A 25,603-nucleotide genomic window follows, 5' to 3' on the forward strand; every position below is an offset into this window, starting at 1 on the left:
AAACTGTGTCCTCTGTACCGGCAGGTGGATCCTTATCCACTGCACCACCAGGGAAGTTCTCAACTTCTTTCTTATCCAATAAACTAAGCTATAATGTCTTTTTGTTCTTGTATCATGATTTTGAATTAATGCTAAATTATTCTTAAAAACTTAGCTCACTTGGAGCTTTCTATATTTATAGAGACATCTTTTTGTTTAGACATTCAGAAATCAGATAGTCTTAGTTTACCAAATTGTAATCCATTTTTGTCTAGGACATGGAACTACTTTAATTTTGTTTTATTTGAGCTTGGTGTTTGTGATAGCCATGAAAATGCACTTTAAAGATTTCTAACTGTAGGGCGCTTAATTGACCAAGTGCCTTTGCTGCTGGACTCTGAAATTCATTCCTGCATTTGCATCAAGGCAAATTCCATGGACCTCTCTCAGCCAGTGACTGATCAAAGCAAGGATACTAAGGCTGGTTTTGGAAGATCTGAGACTCCTGATGGCTAATTTTTGGTTTAAGGATGGTGACAGGAATAGAACCAATAGGATGTGTGTGTGTGTGTGTGTGTGTGTGTGTGTGTGTGTGTGTGTGTGTGTATATATATATATATATATATATATATATATATATAGAGAGAGAGAGAGAGAGAGAGAGAAAGGTGAGGTGGGGGCGCTTCCCAGGGCTTCAGTGGTAAAGAATCTGCCTGCCAAGCAGGAGACATGAGTTCAATTCCTGGGTCAGGAAGATCCCCTGGAGGAGGACATAGCAATCCACTCCAGTATTCTTGCCTGGAGGATCCCATGGACAGAGGAGCCTGGCGGGCTATAGTCCATGGAGTCACAAAGAGTAGGGCATGACTTAGTGACTGAACAACAACAACAATACAGAGAGAGATGTATACACACACACAAAATCCACACTCACACACAGTGTGTGTGTGGGGTGTGTGTGTATGTTTTGTAGCTGGAGTTTGGAGGCACTCTCGCTAGAACTTCTTCCTTGGAAGACTTCAGTCCTTTTTCTCTTATGGCCTTCAACTGATTGGATGAGGCTCACCCATATTGTGGAGGATAAACTGCTTCACTCACAATCTATGATTTAAATGCTAATATTATCTTAAAAATATCTTCACCACAGCTAGATGGCTATTTGATATAACGTGGGTGACCAAATATCTGGGTACTGTGGCCTAGCCAAGTGACATAAAGTAAATCACTAAAATACAGGCTTTACCTACATTTTCAACAAATAGGATGAGATGATGATAGCATTTAAATAAAGGGTAAATTTCTGGATTTCAAACTGAACAATTTTCTCCTTCCACTAATGAAAGAAAATACAATTTTTTATTTTTACTTATTTTAAATGTATTCAGTGGAGACATAGGATTCTCAGGCTACAAAGCCTGCCCTAGAATTAGAAACTGGTCTACAATGTTACAATGATGGTGTACATACATATTTAAGTTTTAAAAGTACAGAAAGGAACAGAGAATAATAGTACACATGCTTTAACTGGCATGGACTTCCTGACAGTAGAAAAAGAGAAGGTGAAAAATCTATAAACATTTCAGTGCATAGGAGCTCTGTTTTTTAGTATTTTCCAAGTCTCCAACAGAAACACCTTTGGAGGAGCAAGAAATATAAAAACAAGTGAGGAAATACATTACAAATTTTTAAGAGAAATAACTTAGTCCATTTATAAAGTGATCTTCCCTTTGATGTTACTGAGATTTCTTTGCTAATCTACATTCCAAATAACCAGAAGCAGAATCCCATTAAGTTTCCAAAGCTCATTTGTTCTGGTCGCCATTTGTTTGAGAGAGTTGATTAATATTTCTTTCTGAATACTGATTTGGGAAACTTCTTTCTTTTTCTGGTGGGGAAGCTGTACCAGATGACTTGTGGGATACCAGTCCCCCGACCAGGGATTGAAACCAGGCCTGGGCAGTGAAAGCACTGAGTCTCAGATACTGAACTGCAGGGAATTCCTGGGAAACATGTATTACAATGACCTGATCAGCGATTTTCAAGTAAAAAAAATATATCTGTGCCTTCTCGGTCTAGGTTGATTCTGTCTGAATTGGGAACTAGAATAGGCAATTTGGAAACACCTTTCAGGAGATTCTGTTCAACTGAAACTGCTGGCTTGTGGAATAGTAAATTATTAATATTTAAATCTTACATTCCACATTTCTGTTTTTCAAGACCAAATTCCATGGACCTAGGGAAAATATAAAGCTAAATAGCTAAGAGAATGATAGATCAATGTACTCGTCAAATTTGTCCAGCATAATTTGACTATTTTTTAATTTGTAAAAAAGAAAAACGGACACACATTACTCTGCTGTTCCTTGGTAAAGTGGCCTGGATGCTGATGCTGATTATAATAATTATTATTATTTTGAGCAAGATAAGAAAGTGATCATGATCTTCTTGAGTTATAATGAAGGTCAATAATGAAGGTTGCTCAGTCATGTCCGACTCTTTGCGACCCCATGGACTGTAGCCTACCAGGATCCTCCGTCCATGGGATTTTTCAGGCAAGAATACTGGAGTGGGTTGTCATTTCCCTCTCCAGGAGATCTTCCCAACCCAGGGATTGAACCAGGTCTCCCACATTGTAGGCAAATGCTTTACCATCTGAGCCACCAGGGGAGTCTCTCTTGAGTTATACGATCATCTAAATTCCAAGCACTCACAACACTGAGCAAACAGAGCCTGTACTTGCATACTAGGAAAAGGAAACATATTGCTGCTGGAAGCCACAGGCCAGGTCAAAAATAAATGTTTTATATCACATGGTAAAATAAAGAGGATTCTATCCCAAGACCACCTTGATAAAGACCCACAGTTACTGCAGCTGCAAGGGAGAGTCCAGTCAAGGCAGCTCAGAATAAACAGAAGCCTAAAAAGCAAATCTGTTAGCACATTATTTCAAACCCCACCCCACCTCATAGCCATCTGCTTTCCAGAGATGGTCTAGAATTTCTTGAAAGGGAGAGATACACTAGCAGGGCTGCCAGCCCCCCTCACCCAGAGATCCCAAAAAAGGAGAGGCAGCAGCATGGGCCAGACTGGGACTCTGGCTTTCTTAGGATGAACAAGTAAGGCATACAGACAGAGTCCCCAAATAAAGCATAATTAGATTTATCTGTGAAAAACAGATTTTGTGAGATAAAATTGTTCTTACATTTTAACTTTGGCCCTAAAATGACAGAACTCAGATACCAAAGTTAGATGATACACCAAGATATGTATTTTCAAGGTAAATGTCCAAGAACCAATTAGACAACTGACCTACAGTAAATATTAAAAGAGTTGATAGCATGGAGCAGGGGTTGGCAACCTTTTCCTGTAAAGAGCCAGATGGCTGTGCAAATATTTTAGGTTTGTGGGCTATATGGTCTTGGTTGCAACTATTCAATTCTGTTGCAACACAAAAGCAGCCAAAGCCAGTATTTCAACAAGTGAGTGTGGCTGTATTCCAATAAAACTTTATTTAAAAGTAAAAGACAGGCTGGATTCAACCCACAAGCTATAGTTTGTCCACTGCTGGCATTGAGGAAGAGAGGGTTTATGAAGAGGTTCTTTTGGTGACAATTCTCCCATGCACCATGAGAATCTCATCCTGAGCCTGGGAGGTGGGGAGGAGGCTCCAAGGGGACCATGTGAAGTGCTTGATGTATCCTCTTGACTATATGAGGCATGTTGTTCTCAAGACTGGACATTAGATGCACTCTGTACCAATGGTAGAACAAACATCCATAAGTGCTTCTCACGTACTTGTCTAAGCTGGTCTGAGTTCAAAAGGATCACCTGGGAAGGTAAGAGGACTTCAACCGAGACTATTTCTCTTAGAGCAGAACAAAACTTGGAACGGTATGGAAAGTGGCCCCAGAGAAATTATTGTGACTTGACCTTCTCAACTCTAAATTGAAACTATTTGAACAGAGGACTGTTTTATGCCAAGAATGAACAGATAAGTTATGAAGCTGAAATTTCATGCAGGAGCAAAGGAAAAACCCCCTCCAGTGAAAAAAGTTGAATGGGATTGTTGAGGCAAAAACAAACAGCATTTCTTGTTTGTTTTACAAATATTTTATAACAGAACACTTCAAAAGCACAGTCCAAAGAGAAGAGCAGAGTCTGATGACCTCTCATGTCCTCATAATACAGCACTTGTTAACTCAGGTTCAATCTTGTTGCAGCTATAATGCCCATCTACTCTCTTTTATCCATCTCCATATCCCATACACAGAATTACTTAGAAACATATCCAATGTCTGTATTTCCTTTAAATTGGAAGTAAGATCCAGAGGTTTGATTTGATTTGGGTTCATTTATTTGGTGAGACTGTCTCAGGGTTACAGTGTGGACTCCTATAGCGCTTCCAGGACACTAATGTCTGCTTCTCTCTCAGCAATGTTAGTACTGATCAGGATTTAGGACAGTTTGACTCATCTATTATAGTTCTTTATCAGCTTTTTTTTTTTAATCGGTTTTAGCAACCATTGATGATTTCCCAGGTCCATAATTCTATTAGGGAAAATGACATTTTGATTACCTCTCATTGGTTGTGCATTGGTTATATGTATACTTGCTAGAACAATGGGAGCCCCTGGATTGGGGACTCATTAGTCTTTTCACAAGAGTCCTTTTTATTCCTTAGCTTTGGAATTTTGCTGTATTTTTGTTTGTTTGGAAGCTTATGAGCTTCTTAGCTATAGAAACAAAATTCACTTCTGCTCAGTTGTCACCTACTTCATGAAAAGGAAGCCTGCTTCTCCAATCTACTTTGGTAAGATCTGCATACTTCTATGGGTATAACCTTCAGAGAACTGGTCCTCTGCTTTGAAAGATCCTTCGGTGCCAAGCACAGAGTACCTTCCCAGTCTGCCCAGTAAGATTAAATGTTGTTGCTGAGAGGTTTTCACCTTTTTTGTGAAATGGTTTTGCAGATATTGTAATGTCTTGGTACAATAACCATTGTCTTTTGATTCTGAAAAATTTTCACATCTAAGAAGAAAGTAGACAATCTTCCTCAGTCCATGCCTTGGTTGGTTAATTGAGGGAATGGCGGGTTTCTGTGCAGCAGGATGATGACATTCACTGCTTCCCATCCCTTCCATGCTGTTGTTGTTTAGTCTTTAAGTCGTGTCCTACGCTTCTGCAACCCCATGGAATGCAGCCTGCCATGCTCCTCTGTAGATGGGATTTCCCAGGCAAGAATATTGGAGTGGGTTGCCATTTCTTTCTCCAGGGGATCTTCCTGACCCAGGGATTGAATGCATGTCTCTTGTGTTCCTTGCTTGGCAGGCAGATTCCTTGCCACTGAGCCACGTGGGAAGCCCAATTCCATCCGTCTCCTTCTTATTCTGCCCTCAGTGGTGTTGTCCAAAGCAAGGAAGATATTTGATAGTTTTCACATCTCTCATTCCTTGCTTTTTCACCACAGTCTATGTGGGACTTACAACATGCTTATGAGGAAATATAAATACTGCATGCACAGGGCCAAAAAACTAGAGGTTGTATCTATAAATTTGCCAACTTAAAGTATGGTGGGAGAAGGAGAGGGTAGGAGAAATTGAGAAAGTAGCAATGACATATGTACACTATCATGTATGAAACAGGGAACTAGTGGGAAACTGCTGTATAACAGAGGGAGTCCAGTTTGGTGTTCTGTGATGACCAAATGGGTAAAATGGGTGGGGGGTGGGGAAGAGGGAGACTGAAAAGGGAAGAGGTAATTATGACTGATTCCCAGAAGAGGCCACCACAACACTGAAAAACAATTATCCTCCAATAAAAAAAAATAAGTATACATCTTGGGTCTAAAAAATTAAGTGGTATTGTGTCCATATTCCTGGAGGGAGAAGGCCAAACTCTTAAATAATCTCAATGTCGTAAGCAAGTGGGCCTCCAATGGAAAATCCCAGGTAAAAAGATACTTTTTCTATGCTTCTACCACTTCTGAGTTGACCCAGAAAAGCAGGTGTGATGGGTATTGTGATTTTTTCATTGATTCCATATTCTATGTATAAACAGTTATTTCCAGCTCGTCCCTTTAACCGAAGCAAAAGCTCTTGGACTTTTTTCTCCTTCCATACATCTCCACTCTGCCACAAGGAATTAATATCAGCTGTCTTTTCAAAACATTGATCAATTTTTCCTTTGTGAACAAGTCTGTTCATATTGTTACCTTTCCCAAGAAAGAAATAGGCGATCGGTTGCTTTGTACGATACATATGCTTATATTGTCCCCGAAAAGAATTTTCCAGTGACCGAGCATACTTTTCCATTAGTCTAGAATCTTGATCCAGTTGTCGGTTTTCTGGCCAGAATAAGAGGGAAGCTAGGAAATAAGGTTCTGGATACTGATATGACATTCCTACTTGTTGTAAGATTTCTCGAAGCTGATCTTTCAGTTTTTTAATTGGCTTCACTATTTTGGAGGTCGGTTTAATACAGTAGAGAATGATGTTGGCCAGGATGAAATTTTGCTTTTCCTTTGGTGGGATTCTGACAGTGCATTGTTCAAAGAGAAAAGTATATTTTTTCATTATATCTTCCATGGTGTGTATAGCATCTTCTTGAACTTTGATAAGATATTCCAAGAGTCCAGAGAACTTGTCTGCTTTTAAAACTTCCAGGTTTCTCCTATAGAGTTCTACCTGAAGTGGCACACTAAGCTTTGGACAAAAATCTTTGTACTGTAATTCCTCTGAGGGGCCAAATATATCTGCATACTTCTTAAAATACCCAGCCACCTTTCTCCGAGTTTTGGCCTCTTCATTTTGCTTAATATTGTTCCTAGGTTTTAGAAGGACAAAGTATTCATCAAAAAAATCAAAGGACTTTTTCAAAGAAAATTTCAGATTGGTTAGGTAAGAAATAAAGTTCTTGAGGACTAATTTAAATTCATTGTTTGGATCTCCAGGAATATCTGTACTTCCTGATATAAAATTGATCATATCTCTTTTAGACAGTTCATTTTTACTGTCAAAAAGGAATGAACTGGAGAATCTGGATTGTGTAGAGCCCAACTTCTATCTCCCCTTGATAGCCAGCTATATTGTAAGTATCATACCGCCTTTTTGACTTCTGATAAAACTTTTCCTTAACTTCATACTCCCTATCCTCACTTTGCTGTTGAGATTCCTTGAATGCATTTGAGGCACATACTGCTAAATCCAAAAGGCCAGATAGCTCATCAACAGAAATGCTCCTGTTTCTTTCATTATCTTCTATCCACCATCTTATTTTACTTTTGAAGACTTGACCCAGTGTATCTGAGATATAAGAATTGCCAGGTTCTATCTCTTTTGCTTGATTTGCCCAATGTAGAGCACTGTGAAAGTCCTTCTCTTTAATGTAGAAATGTCTTGCCAACGCTTGGCAAATGAATGCATTTGGGTTGAACCGACGAGTACCTTCAAGTAATACATTTTGAACTGCCGCATTCCCTTCTTCTTTATGTAATGCTTCAATGAACGGGGAAAACCAAGTTCCTGTTTCACCTTCATTTTCATTGCGCTGTCTTGTGAGCAGCAGTGTTTGCACATCTTCTAAAAACTTGCTTCTTCCTATTCCAGTATCATAGAACAAATTTTCTGTTAGCATGTTCAGCATAATTTGACTCTTATCCAAGTCATAGCTTATCTTCAGTTCTTCCAGGGAACGAATGGCAATCAAAGGGTGAATAATGCGTACTCCACAGTAGTTCCCACATTCTACCACCTCTGTTTTTATTAGAATTGTAGAGTAGGTGCCCATTTTGTCTTCAAATTTTTCTGTTCCCCAGAAAGCTCTCTTGTTTGTGATTCCTAGGAACTTTTCACACTGTGATAGTGAAATGGTGGTATCTGGCACATATGAGTTAAGAAGGGCCAGAAAGGAAAAAAGCTTTGCTTCCTTGGTGGAAATATTTTGTTCTTTCAGGATATTCCTGACCACATCTTCGATGTACTTTTTATTAAAGTTGGTTTTCATAATCATGAAGGAATAAAAATCTTGAAAGTTTTTATGTTGGTCTTCAATTTCTTTCAATTTAAGCTCAAAAGCTCTCTGTTCCTTGGGAGACAGTTGTTGTATTAGGGCAATACTATCTGAGATCTTTGCACTTTTTTCAGGATTCTGTGATCTCCTGCAATTTAGGATGATCACTAGAGGTTTCTCATATCGAATATACCTATTAGCTACAGCTGTTTGAATAGAAGCTTGCAGAAGATAGACATTATCCTGTTCTTCAAAATCATCAACAAGCAGTAATATAGGTAAGTATTCCTGATTATTTGTTGTCCCATAGGTTATTAAATTAGTCACTTGTTCTCCAATTTCAGAAAAATCCACTGTCTTGTTTTTCAGCACAGCACATCTGAATTTCTTCCTTAGTTCCCAGAGAATATGCATAGCCAACGTAGTCCCACCGCAGCCTGGATGATGATACAGATGAATAATTTTGACACATGTCGGCTTAGAAGAATCTGCCCCTCTTTGAATCATTTCTTCAAGTTTCTCATATTTATCCCTTTTCACAAAAGGGGAAGAATAGTTTTCAGAAGAAAAGTAGAAATTCCACCATGTTACTTTGCCTCCTCGATAAAAATCTTCCTCTTTCGATGCTTTGAATTCAAGTAATTTTTTTTTGTCCTTCTCTAAGATTGTATCTTCACATTCATTTTCACAGAGAATTTCCAGAGCAGTCATGATGTCTTCTTCTTTTTTCAGAAGGACAGTAGATGAACCAATAGATGGTAAAAATCTCTTGGAAGATTGAGTCACAGATTTTAGCTTAAGAATAGTTCCATTTATTTCTTCAAGACTTAAAGAAGAAACACATTGGTTTGATAATTCATCTTGCTGTGTTGTTAATCTTGCTTCAAGTAGATCTTTCCATCCCTGACATATGCGTGAATCTACACAAATGCACAATATATTTTCCATTCCTTTGAGATCTTGGTAGAAAGCACAAAAGGTCTCAATGAGGGGGTCTCTTGGGTCGTCAACAGAGGAGAGTAATAGAAATACCACCAAAAACCTCCCTCTTGGCATTATGTCTTCTTGGGTAAGAAATGAAATCAGCTTCCTGACTTCAGATGCTTTTTCTCTTTGCCAGGAACTTGCATCTACAGGTTTATACTTTTCACTGTCAAGATCTAACCGGCCATTGCAGAAAATCCAGCTGAGTTGTTGATAAAGATTCAGACTAGTAATCTTCTCATTTGTGGTTTTCCCCTCCATATACAAACTTGGGACGTGAAGATTTACTACTCGGGTTTCTTTGAATGCTTTGACCACACCCTTGCTCACAGATTCAGGATCAAACTCCAACACAGCAAACCATTTAATTTCCTTTAGGAAATCTAAGTGTTTGATTTGTGTAGGGTGGCATTTGTTTATTACAAGAATGTACCAGTCGTAGTATGAATTATCTAACAAATCCTGATTTCCTGTCAACAATTTAACAAGCTTTGGCCCCTCGCTCCCTTTTTTATTTGTTTTCACTCTGCATTTCTCTTCTGCCTCTTTCCTAGATTCTGCCAGTCTTTTCAAATCTAATTTAAATGCTTTGAAATCTGCGTTACTTTTCATGATGTCCTTAGAACTGGCCCCATCTCGCACAAAGACTGAGAATTTTGAACTTGGTTTCCATATTGTGTTGCTATAATTTTGCATTTTAATCTGGAAATAATCAACTTCACATTCAGAATATTTTGGAACAACATCCACTTCAATAACAAATCTGTCAGATAGAGAACTATTTGGCAGTAAAACTTCTACAAATCTTGGCTCTCGAATGCAGTTCTTTGCTTTTTGGACCTGGTGGTCTTCAAAATATTGGTGGATCATCAGATTGAAGTGGTCAATGAGGGCTTCCTTGGTGATGGTGGTAAATTCCACACCAACAATTGTTCCGTGAGGTTTGTCCTTGACTCCAAAATGAATGGTGCCATTGGTACGTGAGTTCATACAAGCAGAAGCAAATCGGAAAACCTCATTGCTAAATTTCATTTTAGCATCCTCTTCCGTGGCTGTTTCTGTGTTTGTGAAGGCTTTGAATTCATGTATTGGGTCAATGAGATTGAGTGGTCCTGTTTCAGGCTGTAGTTTAAAATTCAGTTTGTAACGATATGGATCACTGAATTCATCGAAAGGGTATGCCATGCATGTCGGTTCTGTGGATGGCTGCTTTTTCTTTGTGTCATCTATTTCATCTTCCATGAACTCATTTTTCAGTGACTTAGAACCTTTAGTAACTGTACTCACTGTAGAGTCATTAACTATATCTGATTTCTTTTTATTCTTTTGTTTTGAAGTCCCTCCATCTTTCTCCTGTGTTTTAGGAACACTTTTACTGCCTTTTCCACTCTTACGTGTCTGGAAAGGATCTCCAGAGGATGTCTCCAGCAACTCTTTGAAGAGATGTTCTATTTGGATAGCTGGTCCAAATGTTATGCCCATAGCAACAAGGTCATCTTTAGTTAAGTACTTCAAGTTTGCACCATTCACATCTTGTGCAGTCAAAATTGCTCTGTGTTTTTGTTCAATTTTATGACTTTCTAACCACTGATTTACATCCTCTTTTGTCCAGTCATCTGTATTTTCTGGTAAGTTAAATTGTGCTGCCATTCTGATACCTATGTATAGAAAAAGAAAAATTATTTAGTATTTTTTATAAAGAAATTTAAAAAATAATCAGTTAATTTTTCAATTGACAATATATGTGTGTCCTAGAAAATTGAAAATGGCACAAAAGGATATACCTGCCCTCTAATGACCCTCTTGAGAGGAAATTACCATTATCAGTTTCTTCTATATCCTTCCAGAGAAATACTACCAAATAGAATTGTGTGAGCACTTTTTCCCATTCAAATGGCAACATACCATGCACAATTCTCTTGCTTGCCTTATTCATTAATTGCATCTTGGGAATACATATACATATATATGTGTGTGTGTGTATGTGTATGTGAGAGAGAGAGAGAGAGAGAGGGGTTTCATCCTCCTTAATGGTTATTTTCTATAATGTGTGTTAGCTCTATTGTTTATAAATATTCAATTCTGCTGTAGAAAATAAGAGAAACAAAAAAGGCTATATAAAACTAAAGAGAGATGGACATGTAAAATGAGAAATATTTATGAAGCAAGGTATAGAAGCAAATAGTTTGTGAAACATGTTATAATAGACATAGATAAAGTAAATAGAGCTGCTGCTGCTGCTGCTGCTAAGTCGCTTTAGTCATGTCCGACTCTGTGTGACCCCATAGACGGCAGCCCATGTGAGTGTTAAACATAGTTAGGAAGAGACTGAAGGGCCAAATAGGTATTAAATATTCATGAAGCACTCTTGAAGCACTTTATATGTTTAAAATTTTAATTGGGTCACCTACTTTTGACACCCATTCTGATCTTTTGGGTCCTGTAATTAAGAAACATAAACAAAATCCTGAGTAGCTTATCAGGCTAGTTGATGAGTTAGAGCTGCAGTCAGGCCTACATGTCCCTCTGCATCTCTCTGATTGGAGCAAGTGGATGTCACTGACACAAGGTATCTTGTATTTGTTGATTTCCCTTGGAAAGACCTTAACTTTCATTCTCAAAACCACACAATCAGTGGAGAATGCTGACACTGCAGAGAGGGAGAGAGAGGATATATGAACTTGTATAACTCAGATAATAAGACCCTTCCAACCTTTTTATATCTTATCCCAAGTGTTTTACGCATCTCTTCCCCCCTTCTTTTTGTTGGATATTTAATTGATTTAATAAAGATTTTCCTCAAACACCTTAGATTGATCTGTGAGCCATTCAGTTTCATGACTTCTGGGATAACTTGCTAGGTAGTGAATTTAGAAGCTACTATTGCATTCATGTAAATTTTCACATCATATTTGGTAATAGCTGATTCCTGGGCAGTAACAAATGGCATTACTATTTGGTATACAAATGGCAAGCTGCTATTTGGAAAATCATTGGCAATCTGGGTTACAAAATATAGCAATGGTTAGGGGGAAAAAAATAGACAATAATAGTTAGCTTTAAGTACAACCCCAAATGGCTCAAAAATGTGAGCTTTAAGTACAGCTTAAATAGTCAGCTTTAAGTACAATCCAAAAATGGCTCCAAAAACATGAGCCTTCCTATAAAATCACTACAGGAGAATCAAATCAACAAAGAAGAAAAGCCTGGGGGATAGTGGAAAATAGACTATATAGGTACACTTTCATGAAATAATTAATACACAGGAATATTGCCTTCAAGAGGCAGATAAAAACTCAGGTTAATTTACTTTCCCTTCCAGACATAAAGCTGCCAGACCAATGGCCCAAGGTTAAAGCTATTATTCTCTGGTTAGTAATTCCTGTATTCATATTAAGTGAATAAAAGATACACCTTCAGTTCAGTTCAGTCACTCAGTCATGTCTGACTCTTGGTGACTTCATGAATTACAGCACGCCAGGCCTCCCTGTCCATCACCAACTCCCGAGTTCACTCAAACTCATGTCCATCGAGTCTGTGATGCCATCCAGCCATCTCATCCTCTGTCATCCCCTTTTCCTCCTGCCCCCCAATCCCTCCCAGCATCAGAGTCTTTTCCAATGAGTCAACTCTTCACATGAGGTGGCCAAAGTACTGGAGTTTCAGCTTTAGCATCATTTCTTCCAAAGAAATCCCAGGACTGATCTCCTTTAGAATAGACTGGTTGGATCTCCTTGCAGTCCAAGGGACTCTCAAGAGTCTTCTCTAACACTTGTTCAAAAGCATCAATTCTTCGGCACTCAGCTTTCTTCACAGTCCAACTCTCACATCCATACGTGACCACTGGAAAAACCATAGCCTTGACTAGACAGACCTTAGTCAGAAAAGTAATGTCTCTGGTTTTGAATATGCTATCTAGGTTGATCATAACTTTTCTTCCAAGGAGTAAGCGTCCTTTAATTTCATGGCTGCCATCACCATCTGCAGTGATTTTGGAGCCCGCAAAAATAAAGTCTGACACTGTTTCCACTGTTTCCCCATCTATTTCCCATGAAGTGATGGGACCAGATGCCATGATCTTCATTTTCTGAATGTTGAGCTTTAAGCCAACTTTTTCAAATTTCACTTTCATCAAGAGGCTTTTGAGTTCCTCTTCACTTTCTGCCATAAGGGTGGTGTCATCTGCATGTCTGAGGTTATTGATATTTCTCCTGGCAATCTTGATTCCAGCTTGCTTCTTCCAGCCCAGCGTTTCTCATGATGTACTCTGCATATAAGTTAAATAAGCAGGGTGACAATATACAGCCTTGATGGACTCCTTTTCCTATTTGGAACCAGTCTGTTCTATGTCCAACACAAAAACCGGCAAAGATATGCACAATTGATGGAAACTCTTACAATACTATGACAATCAGAGACCACAGAGATGCAATGCCTTCTTAAAAGGTTAATTAGGTGAAATTTCTTTCAGTAATCTGGCCTATAGATACTAAGTAGCTCAAATTTAAAATAAGCTAGGGAAAGAGAGAAAAGAGGTGGGAAATTGTTTTAAGTGTACTAATTTTTAAGGTAAGCCCTTTGTGGGACTATATCAAACTCCAGTGAAGGACAGTACAAGAAAAAGGAAGTTGCAGACCAATATCACTGATGAACATAAATGTAAGAATCATCGACAAAATACAAGCAAATGAAGTTCAACAGAACATTATAAGCATTATAAAGATCATATACCATAATCAAATGGGATTTATCTCTGGGATGCAAAAATGGTTCAAGATAGGCAAACCAATAAATGCAACATATCACATTAAAAGAATGAAGGATAAAAATCATATGATCTCTCAATAGATCCAGAAAGAGTATTTAATGAAATTCTTTACTTGTATTATATGACAAAAATTCAACAAATTTGGTATAGAACGGTTAGGTGTTATTACCTAAATGCAATAAAGGCCATATATGACAAGCTCATAGCTAACATCATACTCAGTAGTGAAAAACTGAATGCTTTTCCTCTAAGATCAAGCCAAGAATTTCTACTCCCAGCACTTTCCTTCTATACAAAAGTAAAAGTCCTAGACAGAGCAATTAGCAGAAAAATAAATAAAGGCCTCCAAACAGGAAAAGGAAGAAGCGAAAAATTGTTTCTGTTTGCAATGATATTATACACATAAAACCTTGTGTGTGTGCTTAGTTGCTCTGCTGTGACTCTTTGCGACCCCATGGACTACAGGCCGCCAGGCTCCTTTGTCTGTGGGGATTCTCCAAGCAAGAATAATGGAGTGGGTTGCCATGCTCTCCTCTAGGGGATCTTCCCAACCCAGTGATCAGACCCAGGTCTCCTGCATTGCAGACAGATTCGTTACCATCTAAGCCTCCAGGGAAGCCCATAAAACCTTAGAAACCACCCAAAAAGAAAAAAAAGAGAGAGAGAGAAAAAACCTTTAGAACAAAAAAACAAATTAGGAAAAGGTACAAGATACAAATCAATATTAAAAAGCTGATCCTCTACACAGAAAATCCTAAAGACTCCACCAGAAAATTACTAGAGCTAATTAATGAATATAGTAAAGTTGCAGGATATAAAATCAATACACAGAAATCCCTTGCATTCCGATACACTAATAATGAGAAAATAGAAAGAGAAATTAAGGAAACAATTACATTCACCATTGCAACAAAAAGAATAAAATACTTAGGAATATATCTACCCAAAGAAACAAAAGACCTATATATAGAAAACTGTAAAACACTGGTGAAAGAAATCAAAGAGGACGCTAATAGATGGAGAAATATACCATGTTCATGGATCAGAAGAATCAATATAGTGAAAATGAGTATTCTACACAAAGCAATCTATTTTCAATGCAATCTCTATCAAGCTACCAACGGTATTTTTCACAGAGCTGGAACAGATAATTTCACAGTTTGTATGGAGATACAAAAAACCTCGAATAGCCAAAGCAATCTTGAGAACAAAGAATGGAACTGGAGGAATCAACCTGCCTGACTTAAGGCTCTACTACAAAGCCACAGTCATCAAGACGGTATGGTACTGGCACAAAGACAGAAATATAGATCAATGGAACAAAACAGAAAGCCCAGAGATAAATCCACACACCTATGGACACTTTATCTTTGACAAAGGAGGCAAGAAAATACAATGAAGAAAAGACAATCTCTGTAACAAATGGTGCTGGGAAAACTGGTCAACCACTTGTAAAAGAATGAAACTAGAACACTTTCTAATGCCATACACAAAAATAAACTCAAAGTGGATTAAAGATCTAAATGTAAGACCAGAAACTATAAAACTCCTAGAGGAGAACATAGGCAAAACACTCTCTGACATAAATCACAGCAGGATCCTCTATGACCCACCTCCCAGAATCTTGGAAATAAAAGCAAAATAAACAAATGGGACCTAATTAAAATGAAAAGCTTCTGCACAACAAAGGAAACTATAAGCAAGGTGAAAAGACAGCCTTCAGAATGGGAGAAAATAATAGAAAATGAAGCAACAGACAAAGAATTAAAAACATACAAGCAATTCCTGCAGCTCAATTCCAGAAAAATAAATGATCCAAACAAAAATGGGCCAATTTGGATTCCTTTTATTTCTTTTCTGCTCTGATTGCTGTGGCCAAAACTTCCAGAACTATGTTGAATAGTAGCGGTGAAAGTGGACACCCTTGTCTTGTTCCTGACTTTAGGGAAATGCTTTCAATTTTTCACCATTGAGGATAATGTTTGCTGTGGGTTTGTCATAGATAGCTTTATTATGTTGAGGTATGTTCCTTCTATTCCTGCTTTCTGGAGAGTTTTTATCATAAATGGATGTTGAATTTTGTCAAAGGCCTTCTCTGCATCTATTGAGATAATCATATGGTTTTTATTTTCAATTTGTTAATGTGGTGAATTACATTGATTGATTTGCGGATATTGAAGAATCCTTGCATCCCTGGGATAAAGCCCACTTGGTCATGGTGTATGATCTTTTTAATGTGTTGTTGGATTCTGATTGCTAGAATTTTGTTGAGGACTTTTGCATCTATGTTCATCAGTGATATTGGCCTGTAGTTTTCTTTTTGTGACATCTTTGTCAGGTTTTGGTATTAGGGTGATGGTGGCCTCATAGAATGAGTTTGGAAGTTTACCTTCCTCTGCAATTTTCTGGAAGAGTTTGAGGAGGATAGGTGTTAGCTCTTCTCTAAATTTTGGTAGAATTCAGCTGTGAAGCCGTCTGGACCTGGGCTTTTGTTTACTGGAAGATTTCTGATTACAGTTTCAATTTCCGTGCTTGTGATGGGTCTGTTAAGATTTTCTATTTCTTCCTGGTTCAGTTTTGGAAAATTGTACTTTTCTAAGAATTTGTCCATTTCTTCCACGTTGTCCATTTTATTGGCATACAACTGCTGATAGTAGTCTCTTATGATCCTACATGGAAAACCCTAAAGACTCCACCAGAAAATTACTAGAGCTAATCAATGAATATAGTAAAGTTGCAAGATATAAAATCAACACACAGAAATCCCTTGCATTCCTATACACTAATAATGAGAAAGTAGAAAAGAAATTAAGGAAACAATTCCATTCACCATTGCAACGAAAAGAATAAAATACTTAGGAATATATCTACCTAAAGAAACTAAAGACCTATATATAGAAAACTATAAAACACTGATGAAAGAAATCAAAGAGGACACTAATAGATGGAGAAATATACCATGTTCATGGATCGGAAGAATCAATATAGTGAAAATGAGTATACTACCCAAAGCAATTTACAAATTCAATGCAATCCCTATCAAGCTACCAGCCACATTTTCCACAGAACTAGAACAAATAATTTCAAGATTTGTATGGAAATACAAAAACCTCAAACAGCCAAAGCAATCTTGAGAAAGAAGAATGGAACTGGAGGAATCAACTTGCCTGACTTCAGGCTCTACTACAAAGCCACAGTCATCAAGACAGTATGGTACTGGCACAAAGACAGACATACAGATCAATGGAACAAAATAGAAAGGCCAGAGATAAATCCACACACATATGGACACCTTATCTTTGACAAAGGAGGCAAGAATATACAATGGAGTAAAGACAATCTCTTTAACAAGTGGTGCTGGGAAAACTGGTCAGCCACTTGTAAAAGAATGAAACTAGATCACTTTCTAACACCGCACACAAAAATAAACTCAAAATGGATTAAAGATCTAAATGTAAGACCAGAAACTATAAAACTCCTAGAGGAGAACATAGGCAAAACACTCTCAGACATAAATCACAGCAGGATCCTCTATGATCCACCTCCCAGAATTCTGGAAATAAAAGCAAAAATAAACAAATGGGACCTAATTAAAATTAAAAGCTTCTGCACAACAAAGGAAACTATAAGCAAGGTGAAAAGACAGCCTTCTGAATGGGAGAAAATAATAGCAAATGAAGCAACTGACAAACAACTAATCTCAAAAATATACAAGCAACTTATGCAGCTCCATTCCAGAAAAATAAATGACCCAATCAAAAAATGGGCCAAAGAACTAAATAGACATTTCTCCAAAGAAGACATACGGATGGCTAACAAACACATGAAAAGATGCTCAACTTCACTCATTATTAGAGAAATGCAAATCAAAACCACAATGAGGTACCACTTCACACCAGTCAGAATGGCTGCGATCCAAAATCTGCAAGCAATAAATGCTGGAGAGGGTGTGGAGAAAAGGGAACCCTCCTACACTGTTGGTGGGAATGCAAACTAGTACAACCACTATGGAGAACAGTGTGGAGATTCCTTAAAAATTGCAAATAGAACTACCTTATGACCCAGCAATCCCACTTCTGGGCATACACACCGAGGAAACCAGAATTGAAAGAGACACTTGTACCCCAATGTTCATCGCAGCACTGTTTATAATAGCCAGGACATGGAAACAACCTAGATGTCCATCAGCAGATGAATGGATAAGAAAGCTGTGGTACATATACACAATGGAGTATTACTCAGCCGTAAAAAAGAATTCACTTGAATCAGTTCTGATGAGATGGATGAAACTGGAGCCGATTATACAGAGTGAAGTAAGCCAGAAAGAAAAACACCAATACAGTATACTAACACATATATATGGAATTTAGGAAGATGGCAAAGATGACCCTGTATGCAAGACAGGGAAAGAGACACAGATGTGTATAACGGACATTTGGACTCAGAGGGAGAGGGAGAGGGTGGGATGATTTGGGAGAATGACATTCTAACATGTATACTATCATGTAAGAATTGAATCGCCAGTCTATGTCTGACGCAGGATGCAGCATGCTAGGGGCTGGTGCATGGGGATGACCCAGAGAGATGTTATGGGGAAGGAGGTGGGAGGGGGGTTCATGTTTGGGAACGCATGTAAGAATTAAAGATATTAAAATTTAAAAAATAAAAAGCTAAAAAAAAAATGGGCCAAAGAACTAAACAGACATTTCTCCAAAGAAGACATACAGATGGCTATCAAACACACGAAAAGATGCTCAATATCACTCATTATCAGAGAAATGCAAATCAAAGACATGATGAGGTACCGTCTCACGCTGGTCAGAATGGCTGCTCTTAAAAAGTCTACAAGCAATAAATGCTGGAGAGGGTGTGGAGAAAAGGGAACCTTCTTACACTGTAGGTGTAAGGGAATGCAAACTGGTACAGCCACTATGGAGAACAGTGTGGAGGTTCCTTAAAAAACTGGAAATAGAACTGCCATTCGACCCAGCAATCCCATTTCTGGGCATACACACCAAGGAAACCAGAATTGAAAGAGACAAGTGTACCTCAATGTTCATCGCGGCACTGTTTACAATAGCCAGGACATGGAAGCAACCTAGATGTCCATCAGCAGATGAATGGATAAGAAAGCTGTGTTACATATACACAATGGAGTATTACTCAGCCAGTAAAAAGAATACATTTGTATCAGTTCTAGTGAGGTGGATGAAACTGGAGCCTATTATACAGAGTGAAGTAAGCAAGAAAAAAAAAACACCAATACAGTATACTAATGCATATATACGGAATTTAGAAAGATGGTAACAATAACCCTGTATGCGAGACAGCAAAAGAGTCACAGATGTATAGAACAGTCTTTTGGACTCTGTGGGAGAAGGCGAAGGTGGGATGATTTGGGAGAATGGCACTGAAACATGTATAATATCACATGTGAAAGGAATCACCAGTTCAGGTTTGACACATGCTTCAGGGTGCTCAGGGCTGGTGCACTGGGATGTCCCTGAGGGATGGTATGGGAAGGGAGGTGGGAGGGCGGTTCAGGATGGGGAACATGTGTACACCCGTAGCAGATTCATGTTGATGTATGGCAAAACCAATACAATATTGTAAAGTAATTAGTCTCCAATTAAAATAAACAAATTTATATTTTAAAAAGATTAAAAAGATAAAATTATGATTAGCATGAACAGTAGATCAATTTAAAAATAATTATTATAATAAAATTTTAAAATCAGTTAAAAAAATAAAAAGCTGCGTTTCTATACACTGACAGTAAACTATCTGAAAAAAATTAAAATGAACTCACTTACAGTAGCATAAAAATTACTCAGGGATACATTTGAAGAAGGAGGTGAAAGATCCATACACTGAACACTGTGAAACACTGATGAAACTGAAGAAGACACAAATAAATGAAAGGTATCCTGTGTTATGAATTAGAAGAATATTATTTAAATGTTTATACTACCCTAATCAATTAGAGATTCAATGCAATAGTTATTAAAATTCCAATGAAATTTTTCACAAAAGTAGAAAAAAAAAGTCTAAAACTCATATGGAACTACAAAAGACCCATGAAAAAGTGATCTTGAGTAGAAAACACAAATTGATTAAAGACTTAACTCTAAGACCTGAAACCAAAGAACTATAGATGAAAATAGAGGAAAATCTTCTTGACATCAGTCTGAGCAACAAGCTTTGGATATGACCCCCAAAACACAAACAATAAAAGCAAACACAGACAAATGGGACTGCAAACTAAAAAACTGAAAACTTCTGCACAGCAAAAGGAACAATCCACAGAATGAAAAGGCCCCCTGTGGAATGAGAGAAAATACTGGCAAACCCTATCTTAGTTCAGTTCAGTTCAGTGGCTCAGTCATGTGCAACTCTTTGCAATCCCATGGACTGCAGCACTGCAGGCTTCCCTGTCCTTCACCAACTCCTGGAGTTTGCTCAAACTCATGTCCATTGAGTCGGTGATTTCATCCAACCATCTCATTCTTTGTTGTCCCCTTCTCCTTCAAAATACATAAGGAACTCAAACTACTCAATAGCAAGAAAACAATCTTATTTGAAAAATAAACAAAGGACCCAAACAGACATTTCCCAAATGAACACACAAATGGCCAACAGATATAGGAAAAAAGTGTTTAATATCACTAATCATCAGGGAAATACAAATCAAAATCAAAATGAGGTAATCCCTCATGCTTGTTAGATGGCTGTTATTCAAAAATAAAACTGATAATGAGAGCTGGTGAGGATGTGGAGAAAACACTTGTACATTGCTAGTGGGGATGTAAACTGGTACAGCCATTATGGAAAACAGTATGGAGATTCCTCAAAAAATTAAAAACAGAATTACTCTGTGATCCAGCAATCTCACTTCTGACTATATATCAGAAAGAAATGAAATAAGTATTTTGAAGAGACAGTTGCACTCCCACGTGCATTGTAGCAAATAAACATATTTACAATAGCTATAAGAAAGAAGGAAATCCTTTTATTTGTGACAATATAGATGAAACTGAAGGCCATTATGCTAATCGAAATAAGACAGAAAGAGAAAGACAATTACTGTATGAGCTCACTTATATGTGGAATCTAAGAAAACAACCACTTCCCCTTCAAAGTTGAACTCAGCAAACAGAGGTTACCAGGTGCTGGAGTGGGGAAGGGGGATGGGCAAATTGAAAGTGAGGGGAAGGAAAACCATATTCTGCACAAATTGAACAAGAAAAGCTGGAGTAGCAATACTTTTATCAGACAAAATATACTTTAAAAGACTACAACAAATGACAAGAAAAAAAGAACAGTACATAAAGATAAATTGATACAACAAGAAGAGGTAACAATTGCAAATATAGATGCACCCAACATGAAAACAGAGTGTTAGTTGCTCAGTCATGTCTGACTCTTTGCCACTCCGTGGACTATAGGCCCCCATGGACCTCTGTCCGTGGAATTCTCCAGGCAAGAATACTGAAGTGGGTAGCCATTCCCTTTTCCAGGGCATCTTTCTGACCCAAGGATCGAACCTGGGTCTCCTGCATTGTGTGGATTCTTACCATCTGAGTCACTAGGGAAGCCCAACATCAGTTCAGCTCAGTTCAGTCGCTCAGTTGTGTCTGACTCTTTGCGACCCCATGAATTGCATCACGCCAGGCCTCCCTGTCCATCACCAACTCCTGGAGTTCACCCAAACCCATGTCCATTGAGTCGGTGATGCCATCCAACCATCTCACCCTCTGTCATCCCCTTCTCCTCCTGCCCTCAATGTTTCCCAGCATCAGAGTCTTTTCCAATGAGTCAACTCTTCACATGAGGTGGCCAAAGTACTGGAGTTTCAGCTTTAGCATCATTCCTTCCAAAGAACTCCCAGGGCTGATCTCCTTCAGAATGGATTGATTGGATCTCCTTGCAGTCCAAGGGACTCTCGAGTCTTCTCCAACACCACAGTTCAAAAGCATCAATTCTTTGGTGCTCAGCTTTCTTCACAGTCCAACTCTCACATCCATATTGTGAACCACACAGTCAAAGGCTTTGGCATAGTCAATAAAGCAGAAATAGATGTTTTCTGGAACTCTCTTGCTTTTTCTATGATCCAGCAGATGTTTGCAATTTGATCTCTGATTTCTCTGCCTTTTCTAAAACCAGCTTGAACATCTGGAAGTTCACCATTCATGTATTGCTGAAGCCTGGCTTGGAGAATTTTGAGCATTACTTTACTAGTGTGTGAGATGAGTGCCATTGTGTGGTAGTTTGATCATTTTTTGGCATTGCCTTTCTTTGGGACTGGAATGAAAACAGACCTTTTCCATTCCTGTGGCCACTGCTGAGTTTCCCAAATTTGCTGGCATATTGAATGCAGCACTTTCACAGCATCATCTTTCAGGATTTGAAATAGCTCAACTGGAATTCCATCACCTCCTCTAGCTTTGTTTGTAGTGATGCTTTCTCAGGCCCACTTGACTTCACATTCCAGGATGTCTAGCTCTAGGTGAGTGATCACACCATCGTGATTATCTGGGTCATGAAGACCTTTTTTGTACAGTTCTTCTGTGTATTCTTGCCACCTCTTCTTAATATCTCCTGCTGCTGTTAGGTCCATACCATTTCTGTCCTTCATCAAGCCCATCTTTGCATGAAATGTTCCCCTTGTACCCAACATAAGAACACCTAAATACATGCAGCAAATATTAACAAACATAAAGAAAGAAACTGAAACTAATACAACAGTATTATGGGACTTTAGCATTCCACTTATATCAGTGGACAGATTATCCAGAGAGAATGTCAAGAAAGAAATATGGGCCGTAAACAATACGCTAGATGAGAAAGGATCCTAATCATGATCAAGTGGGATTTATCCCAGCAATGCAGGAATGGTTCAGTATCTGTAAATCAATCAATGTGAAAGACCATACTAACAAGTTGAATAATAAAAATGATCTGATCAATGCAAAAGATTCAATAAAAGCTTTTAACAATAAAAAAATAAAAAACCTTCAATATAGCAGGCATGGAGGGAATGTGTTCTGTGCTTAGTTGCTCAGTTGTGTCCGACTCTTTGCGACTCCATGGATTGTAGCCCACCAGGCTGCTCTGTCCATGGAATTCTCCAGGCAAAAATACTGGAGTGGGTTGCCATGCCCTCCTCCAGGGGATCTTCCCGACCCAGGGAACATATATCAACATAATAAGAACCATATATAACAAACCTATAGTCAACATCAAACTAGTAGTGAAAAGCTGAAAGCATTCCCTCTAAGATCAGGAACAAGACAAGGATGCCTACTCTTACTACTTTTATTTAACATAGCATTGGAAATACTGGTGATGGCAATTAAACAAGAAAAAGAAATAAAAGTCATCCAAATTGGATATGAAGAAGTAAAACTGTCCTTTGAATTCTAACCACATAATACTATGTATAGAAGATAACATAATACTATGTACAGAAGAACCTAACATGCCGCCAAAAAAACTATTAGAACTAATAAATGAATTCAGTAAGATTGCAGGATATAAAATTAATATACGGAAATCTGTTGTGTTTCTATATATTAACAACAAACTATCAGAAGAGAAATAAAGAAAACAATCACATTTATACTTGCATCAAAAATAATAAATCAGTAGAAATAAATGTAAGAAGTTAAAAGACCTTTACACTGGAAACCACGTGACACTGATGCAACAAAACGGATGGAAAGATAGACCGTGTTCATGTGCTGGAAGAATTAATGTTGTTAAAATGGCCATACTACCCAAGGCAATTGACAGATTCAATGCAATCCCTATCAAAACAGCAAAGGCATTTTTCACAGAGCTAGAACAAATAATTCTAAAATTTGTATGGAACCATAAAAGACCCTGAAGTTTTTTTTCTCTAATATAGTAAGTAGGAAGAAGAAAACACAGACATTTGAATGTTTCCTACACCGAAATACATGATTTTCCCATTGCATATGCAGATGAAATTTGCAAAAATAATTTTAAAATTCTATATACTTTACTAGAACTGTCCCGAAAATTTGGTTCTGAGCTTCTTAGCAACTAGTATTTTAAAAAGGAACTTGTTGATTGATTGTTAGTTGATTGATCAAACATGTATATATTTATCACTTGTAGGGTTAACTTTAGGGCTGGTTCATTTTTCTAAAAGAAAAGGAAATTGAAGAGTAGTGTTTTAATCAGAACTGTATTTCCCTCACCCTCTGGTACTACCTTGTTCCTTACCTTGGAGAAAATCAGACATAAACCCAAGATTTTTACCAGGAAAGAGGAAGGCTGTTATAATTTCAAATACTTTCTGTAATCTGTCTACAACCCTAGCACTATCCCTGTCTCTGTCTCTTTATAATACATATCATCTGACACTAATATCTGAGGATTTATCAGGGAGTTTTATTTTCTGGCAACTCCTTAGAGTAGATTAGTAGAAAGTACATTTAAAAATTTTCAATTATATGTTCTTTTTGGAGATGCTGCTAATGCCATGAGGGAGTTCATCAATAAAAATACCTCTAAAGGAGAATTGCCTTTAGTTTTCAGCTGCATCTTTTATGGAATATTGTGACTCCTTTTTTATTAATATAAAGCACACAGTGTCACAGCAGTGAACAGTTTAAAGTTTAGGCTTAAAATATCATATTTTGGAGTATATTTCAATTTTCTAATTGAGAAGTAGATTCCTTCCTACTCAATAAAATGCTGCTATAGATAGTAATAAAGCTGTTAATAACAGATATTGTACTCACCCCGATTTTTCTTGCATAGTTCTAATAAACGACCGGAAAATCATGTATTTCAGTGTAGGAGTCATTCAAACGTCTGTGTTTTCTTCTTCCTAGCAGGCTAGAGAAAAATACTTTTTTTTCAGTCAGGTTTTTATGCACGTTTCTCCTCTGCTTCCACTTCAGTCAGAGCTCTAATCAGCTCAGAAATGGCAGTGTTTCTCAGTATGGGTGTGCCGAAACTGGAAGGTGGGGAGAAGGAAGTCTGCACATTTGATTTCAGTTTCGTTTTCCCAGATCTGCATTTACTAAAGTGACTTTTTTTTTTTTCTGTCTCTCTGAAAGGAGTCCTTCGGTAAGCCATTAGTCATCCACTCTTCTGGTGTGTGTGGTTAGAATTCAAAGGTTAAAATCTTTTCTTTGCTTGAGACTTAGGGCTGCCAAGAGCCCAAAACTTGAGTAGGACTTTAAGCAGGCATTTCACTGGTTTTCTTGGGTGCATTATCCACCTGTCTCTGTTTTCCCAAAAAGAATGTAAAGGAGTGGCTTTCAGGGCCTTTTTGGAGCTCCCTAGGGACTTCCAGGTGGCACTAGTGGTAAAGAACCCACCTACAATGCAGAAGACAAGAGATGTGGGTTTGATCCCTGAGGGGAGAAGATCCCTTGGAGGAGGAAATGGCAACACACTGCAGTATTCTTGCCTGGAGAAGTTCATGGATAGAGGATCCTGGTCAGTTACAGTCCATGAGGTCTCAAAGAGTTGGACGTGAATAAGTGACTTAGCACGTTCATGTTCAGTTCAGTCGCTCAGTCGTGTCCGACTCTTTGTGACCCCATGAATCACAGCACACCAGGCCTCCCTGTCCATCACCAACTCCCAGAGTTCACCCAAACCCACGTCCATCAAGTCGGTGATGCCATCCAGTCATCTCATCCTCTGTCATCCCCTTTTTCCCTCCCAGCATCAGAGTCTTTTCCAATGAGTCAACTCTTCGCATGAGGTGGCCAAAGTATTGGAGTTTCAGCTTTAGCATCAGTCCTTCCAAAAGAACACCCAGGGCTGATCTCCTTTAGAATAGACTGATTGGATCTCCTGGCAGTCCACGGGACTCTCAAGAGT

The 25,603-nt window shown here is 38.2% G+C and overlaps 2 protein-coding genes across 6 annotated transcripts in view; both read right to left on the reverse strand.

The window, feature by feature from the left end:
• LOC114114485 (sterile alpha motif domain-containing protein 9) overlaps positions 1-25,603 on the reverse strand; it is an 81,883-nt gene that overhangs the window by 39,383 nt on the left and 16,897 nt on the right. For 3 of the 5 annotated variants that reach the window (XM_042248374.1, XM_042248375.1, XM_060414458.1), the window contains one exon: positions 24,508-24,604. The exons of the other annotated variants lie outside the window; for them this stretch is intronic. The gene's annotated coding sequence lies outside the window, so the exon portion shown is untranslated. The remainder of the gene's footprint in view (positions 1-24,507; positions 24,605-25,603) is intronic. 5 annotated transcript variants of the gene reach the window in all.
• Positions 3,464-24,688, reverse strand: LOC114114483 (sterile alpha motif domain-containing protein 9-like). Its single transcript, XM_042248378.2, is given in 3 exon segments — positions 3,464-6,996; positions 6,998-10,628; positions 24,508-24,688. Coding segments are annotated over 2 exon segments (4,743 nt in total). The 5' UTR covers positions 10,621-10,628; positions 24,508-24,688; the 3' UTR covers positions 3,464-5,876.

This window comes from Ovis aries, chromosome 4 (assembly GCF_016772045.2).
Source record: "Ovis aries strain OAR_USU_Benz2616 breed Rambouillet chromosome 4, ARS-UI_Ramb_v3.0, whole genome shotgun sequence".
In the NCBI taxonomy this organism is placed as follows: domain Eukaryota; kingdom Metazoa; phylum Chordata; class Mammalia; order Artiodactyla; family Bovidae; genus Ovis; species Ovis aries.